The 6,749-nt window shown below is 50.9% G+C and overlaps 1 protein-coding gene and 1 pseudogene across 1 annotated transcript in view; both read left to right on the top strand.

Moving 5' to 3' along the window:
• The first annotated feature begins 824 nt into the window (after positions 1-824).
• Positions 825-2,179, top strand: LOC101589499 (annotated as a pseudogene).
• A 1,863-nt stretch (positions 2,180-4,042) lies between these two features.
• Positions 4,043-6,749, top strand: part of Gdf9 (growth differentiation factor 9) — a 24,152-nt gene continuing 21,445 nt past the window's right edge. The window contains exons 1-2 of the mRNA XM_012514305.2: positions 4,043-4,648; positions 6,336-6,735. Of these exons, the coding sequence (XP_012369759.1) occupies positions 4,255-4,648; positions 6,336-6,735 (794 nt within the window). The 5' untranslated portion in view covers positions 4,043-4,254. The remainder of the gene's footprint in view (positions 4,649-6,335; positions 6,736-6,749) is intronic.

Below are 6,749 nucleotides of genomic sequence, written 5' to 3'. Positions count from 1 at the left end.
TCTCCCGTGTGAGTGCAGGTTGACTCTTCCAGCGGATTGTCTCCTAACGGACGGACGGCGCTCCTTTGCCTTTTCGTGGTGCCTTTTGCCTCATTTTTCTAAAATGTATCTAGCATGGTCTCAGTTAAGGACAAAGGTATTTTAGTGAACTTTGTCCTCGTCTGGGTCATTCGTGCAAATAAAGCATTTCATAGCCCCTGTAAACATCCCAAAATCTTTCAACCAAAGCATGTGTCGGTAAATGTGCTAACCAAAGTGAAGACATCAAGATGATTAAAAAAAAAAAAATGTATTTAGTACAGGGTCTCACTACACAGATCAGACTCATAGGGATCCTTTTGTTTTCAGCCTCCCAAGCACTGGGATTATAGGTGTGCGCCACAGTGCCCAGTCTTGGCCAGCACGGCCTTTGGTGCCAGGGATTGAACCGCTGACCCTGCACCCTGCCTAAGTAGGCGCTTTAGTCTGCTGAGCTATCTGGCCGGCCCTAGGAAATTAAGAGCAGGGCAGCATTGCCTAGAGCAGCACAGGTAAGATGGGTCAAAGGCAGAGAGGTGGTCATGGTCCTGCAGGAGGTAAGGCTGGCAGGGACAAGAAAAGGAAATATGGGGCCAGGGACATGGCTCAGTGGAATAAGCGCTTCCCTGGCAAGCGCAGGGGCCTGAGTTCAATCCCCGGTTCCGCCAAAAAAAAAAAAAGAAAAGAAAAAGAAATATAAACCTCTTGTACCAACTAGAATGGGGAAATAGAAGAAGAAAACAGCTGGGGAGATAGCTCAGCTGCTTAAGTGCCTCCTGGCAAGCTCAAGGTCCTGAGTTCAATTCCCTGTACAAAAAAAAAAAAAGACCAGATACTGCCAGCAAACTGCCACTGGTGACACCTCACACTCAGTGCTGTTTTAAACTACTCAAGTTGGAATCAAAGGCTTTCCTTATGGAGGAAGAATTTATTAGAAATCAGAAACAAATGAAACCATTAAAAGAAGAGAGGAGGAAAGGTCAAAGGTAGATGATCTGAGGGGGACCCCCATGCCAGTAGGAACCTTGGAAGAGATCATTGATGACAAGCCATCGTGTCTATATCTGTGGGCTCAGAACACTACATCAGCATCCTTTCATTTGTGGACAAGGGTCTTCTGGAACCAGGCTGCTCAGTCCTACTCAACCACAAGGTGCATGCTGTAATGGGGGTGCTGATAGATGACACAGAGCCTGTGGTCACAGTGATGAAGGTGTGGCTCCCCAGGAAACCTATGCTGACACTGGTGGGTTGGACACCAAATCCAGGAAATTAAGGAGTCTGTGACGCTTCCTCTCACCCATCCTGAATACTATGAAGAGACGGGTATAAAGCCCCCTAACGGGGTCATTCTCTATGGTCCACCTAGCACAGCAAAAACCTTGTTAGCTAAAGCAGTAGCACACCAAACTTCAGCCACTTTCTTGAGTGTGGTTGGCTCTGAAGTTACTCAGAAGTACCTGGGTGATGGGCCCAAACTTGTATGGGAATTATTTCAAGTTGCTGAAGAACATGCACCATCCATCATGTTTATTGATTAAATCGATGCCCCTGGGATCAAAAGATAAGATTCAAACCCTGGAGGTGAGAGAGAAATTCAGCAAATTATGTTGGAACTGTTGCACCAGTTGGACAGATTTGACTCACGGGGAGACGTGAAAGTTATCATGGGCACAAACCGAATAGAAGCTTTGAACCCAGCACTGATCTGACCAGGGCACATAAACAAGAAAATTGAGATTCCCCACATTGGAAGAAAAGACCAGCAGGGCATCTTGCAGATTCACACCAGCAGGATGACGCTGGCCGATGATGTAATCCTGGACAACCTGATCTTGGCAAAGGAGGATCTATGGTGCGGATAGCAAGGGAGTCTGTACAGAAGCTGGTCTGACTGTGCGGAGAACTTAGAGTGAAAGTAAAAAATGAAAACTATGAGAAGTCTAAAGAAAAGGTTCTTGGGCTGGCGAATGGCTCAGTGGTCTAAAGCACCTATATAGAACAAGCTTAGCAAAGCACAGGGACCGTGGTTCAATCCCCCAGCACCACATGCCAGCCAGCCCCGCCCCCTGGTGGGCTGAGCTGGCCACACACACACACACACACACACACACACACAAATAATTTAAAAAGAAAAGAAAAGGTTCTTTATAAGAAACAGGAAGGGGCCAGGGATGTAGCTCAGCAGTGCAGCGTCTGCCTAGAAACCATGAGGCCCTGAGTTCAATTCCTGGTACCAAAAAATATTTTTAAAAAAGAAGAAAGAGGAAGCCCCCGCCCCCCGGGGCTGTATCTCTAATACACCACAGCTGCCTTCAGGCAAGCGGTTGGGCCTTTTCTCAACCTCTAGGAAGGATAGGGTTTGGGAAGGTACCCTGAGGGAGACACTTGATTTTTATCCGTAATAGGGCATGTCTCTTCCAGTATGACATACAGCGTGCCTACCAGACGACCTTTGTCTGTGAGCACTATGCTGCTTGCTCTCTGTTGTCCCCCCCCCCCCCAAACTGGGGATTGAACTCAGGCCCTTGCGCTTACCAGGCAAGTGCTTATTCTACTCAGCCATCTCCCTGGCCCCTGTGGTGTTTTTTGTTTGTTTTTCTCTGCTTCCCCCCAAAATGTGCTCTTTCAGAAACACACAAGAACAACAAGATATAAAATTAGTTACGGGCAGTGTCCCCCAGCGCCCTTCCTCTTTTTCTTCACCCTACTGCACTAGAGAACCCAGGGCCTTGGGCATGTCAGGCTGCTGTACCACTGAGCGACAGCCCCAGCTCACCTCTTTTTTAATTTTTCTTTTGACACCGCATCTCAGTGTCTTGCGAGCCATCCTTGAATTCACTGTGTGGGCCAGTCTACCAGCCTTTTGCCTCAGCTTCCCCAATACTAGGATTCCAGGTATATGACACCCTACCCAACTCAGTGTCTTCTTTTAAAATATTTTGTAGACCAGAGAGATAGCTCAGCAGTCTAAGATCCTGCCTGGCAAGCTCAAGGACCAGGGATTGATCCCCAGTACTGCACGCTGTGCTGAGCCAGCCACTGAAACCAGGGGTGGTGGCACATGCCTGTAACCCCATTGCTGGAGAAGCCAAGACAGGAGGATCTCTATGAGTCTGAGCTGCATAGTGAGACCTTGTACCGAATAAAAATAAAATATTTTATGTATCTGGACATGGTGGCACACACCTGTAATTCCAGCACTCGAGAGGCTGAGGCAGGAGGATCACTGCAAGCTCAAGGCCACCTTGGGCTACAAAGTGAGCTCAAAACCAGCCTGAGCTGCATTGCAAGACCCTGTCTTAGGACAAAAACAAAATTGTGCAAAGTACAGTTGCAAAATGCCAGGGCATGCCCTATGCCAAGCCTCCTGGGGACCCAGGAATCAGAAGATTCTCTGCTCACTGGACCTTCAATGTCGACTGTGACTTTTTCTCACTCCCAATCAATGCACAGCAAATAATTATTGCAACCACCTGGGAGCTGCAGAGCCTACCTGGCTGAGGAGGAAATCTACCACCCTAAATTGTACACCAACAAATCGGAATTCTTATGCTTTCCACATGCCTTGGGAGGTTCAGAAAGCACCTAGGGGACATTTTAAAAGTCCTAATTTTCACTGGGCGTAGTGGCACAAGCCTGTGATACAGCACTTGGGAGGCTGAAGCAGGAGTGGTCAGCATTTAAAGCCAGCCTGGGCTATGTAGTGAGTTCAAGGCCAGCCCGAACTTCATAATGAGAACCTGTCTCAGAAACAAAACAAAACAGAATCCTAATTTCTCACTAGGGAAGACAGCTCAGTGGCATGAGCACCTGCCTGGCAAGCGCATAGTCTTGAGTTCAATCCCCTATACCCCCCCCCAAAAAAAGCCTAATTTCTCGAAAAAAGACAAAGGCTTAAAGATAATCCCTTAGTTTTTCCTTAGACTTTCAGCTACACAGTCCATTAATGTAACAGTAACTTACTCAGTTTTAAGTATAGGACAGAGAAAGGAAAAGGAAAGCTAAATAAATCTGCATCTAATGAGGACAAATTGGAGAGCTAGGATGTTATCAGCTGATTGAAATAACCCTGATAAAAAGTATTTTCAGCTAGGTACCCTTGAGGTCTGATTACAGGAGCCATGCCCGGCCGCGCTCACACCTAAAAGCTGTTGAAGGCCTCTCACGCAGGCCTCCCCGGCCTTTAGGGAGAGTGGGCGTGGGCGATGTGGTCCTTGCCCGCTCTCCCTCGCCATGGCGCTTCCCCGCAGCTTCCTCCTGGGGCTTTGTTGCTTTGCCTGGCTGAGTTCTATTAATCCAGGTTCTTGGGCATCTAGGGGAGAAGCTCAGACTGCAGCAAGTGTCAAGCTGGAGCCTGAAGCAGCGCCCTGGTCCGTGCTGCAGCCAGTGGATGGAGATCACAGCTCCGGCCTCCTTCTGCCCCTCTTTAAGGTTTTGTCTGGCCGGCAAGGCCGGGCCCCTGGGCTGCAGCCAGACTCCAGAGCCCTGCACTACATGAAGAAGCTCTATAAGACATATGCCACCAAGGAGGGGATCCCTAAGCCCACCGGAAGTCATCCGTACAACACTATTCGACTCTTCACCCCTCACTCCCCAAAGAAGTACACTTCTGGAGGCCAGGTGACAGGTGTGTGGGAGCCACTGGCTTAGCGGGCTGGACATGGGAAGCAAGTGTCTGCCTTCTAGTTACAGAAGAGAGTTGGGCTTTGCTTCCTGGTTTTCTTTTCTGGGGTTTTGTTGGGGGGAGGGGTGACTTTATTTTATTTTGATGGAATTGGGGATTAAGCTCAGGCCCTTGCACTTGCCAGGGAAGCACTTATTCTACTGAGCCATCTCCCCGGCTGTTTTATTTTGAAACAGGATTTTGCTATGTAGTTCAGCCTGGCCTTGAACTCACAGCGATCCTCCTGCCTCAGCCTCTGGAGTGCTGGGATTACAGGTGTGCACCACCACACCTGGCAGCTTTGCTTCTTGAATTGCATTTTGCTTTGCACAGTACTGATTGAAACAAACGTACTTGATCTGATTGTTCTATTGGGCTAATTTACTGAAATTTTAGACCTGAAAGGGACTTCCCGTCTCTGAAGGCTAAGGAAAGTGCTGGCGAAGGCTAGCATCTACTTCTGTGCTACCTCGCTGTTGAACATGTGCCTACAACATCTCTCATGGCCTCCTGAGGTATGCTGCGTCACACGGGGTGCTTCCTCCTGGGCGCTGCCTTGGGTGAGAGGCAAGCTCAACTGCCGCTTGGTGCGGCCGCTCTTACAAGAAAGTGTGCGCAGCTCAGTGGTAGGGTTTGCACCTAGCGTGCTGGAGGCCCTGGCTTCTGTCCCAGCACCCCCGTCCCAAGCCCGTTAGCCCGTAAGGAGGGCAGTGTGGGCCCTCATGTGCAAGAGAGGAGTGATGCTTTAAGAAGCTGTGCTCACTCGCTCACGTCAGCCACCCTCACAGGACAGGACAGTGACACCTGCAAAAGCACTAAAGCACCTCGCCCTCCCTCTACCTGCTGCTGGATGCAGCGGTGGCAAAACCTCGCTTGGCTGTCAGTCCCAAGTGTTCCAAATGAACGTGCGAGGTCAAATGTTTTTAATGTCCTACTCTCTGGGGCAGAGAATGTCTTAAGAGTGGTGAGTGGTTTTTTGTATTTTGCTTTGTTTTGAGACAGAGTCTTGCTCTGTAATTCAGGCTGGCCTCAAACTCACAATAATCCTCCTGCCCCAGCCTCCAGGCTGGGATCACAGGCGTGCACCACCATGCCCAGCAAGTGTTTTAAATTACTCAGCTGGGCCAGGGAGATAGCTCAGCAGACCCAGCGCCACATGCCTTGCCAGCCCCGCCCCCTGGGCACACTCAGTTGGCCACCAAGACTGGGTATGGCAGTGCACACCTGTAATCCCAGCGCTGGGGAGGCTGAAAACAGCAGTATCACTGTAAGTCTGAGCTGTGTAGTGAGACCCTGTACCAAATACATAAAATAAATAACTCGGAGGATTTTTCTTTATATAGGTTAATCAAAAACCGTGCTTCTTATTGGCTTCCTACTAGGAGTGAGTCGTTTAGTCTTGACCCACTGGCTTTACCTCCCCAGCACAGAAAAGCTGCTGTGACTTTTCTAGAGAGTATCCTGGCCTGGTTGTTGTAAATTTAGAGAAACGCCCATTACTTTCTCTCTGTGCATTATACTCCTGTCCTCCTGGTTTTTGAGGCTTGAGGAGACAAGGAGAAAGGGATCCTGCTCCTTTGTGTGGTGCTGAGATGCGCCCCTCCGGGCCTGGCCGGGCTGCGCGGCGCCCTGACCGCCTCTCTCCCCGCAGGAGCCTTCCCCTCGGCCGAGCTGCTCTTCAGCCTGGGTCGCGTGGCAGCCGCTGAACACCTGCTCAGGTCCGTCCTGCTCTACGCCTTCAGCAGCGCCGCCGCCGCGCCGGCCTCCTCCGCCGTGAGATGCGCCTGCAGCCTGGCCGTGGCGGGCCCGGAGTCGCCCGGCCCGCTGGCCTTCCGCTCCCAGATCGAGCTCGGAAAGAACTACAGGTGGGTCGAGCTGGACGTGACCTCCCTGCTGCAGCCGCTGGTGGCTTCCAGCCAGAGAAGCGTTCGCCTGTCGGTCAACTTCACCTGCCTGGGACAGCCGCGGGCCGGGCTGCGGGGCGCCCCTCTGCGCGCGCCGCCCTCTCTGGTCCTCTACCTGAACGACACGAGCGCCCGGGCGCACCGCAGGCGCGCGGAGGGGG

This window comes from Octodon degus, unplaced genomic scaffold (assembly GCF_000260255.1).
Source record: "Octodon degus isolate 3935 unplaced genomic scaffold, OctDeg1.0 scaffold00029, whole genome shotgun sequence".
Classification (NCBI taxonomy): domain Eukaryota; kingdom Metazoa; phylum Chordata; class Mammalia; order Rodentia; family Octodontidae; genus Octodon; species Octodon degus.
The sequence above is the reverse complement of the archived record's forward strand: the minus strand, read 5'-3'. Positions and strand labels throughout refer to the sequence as shown.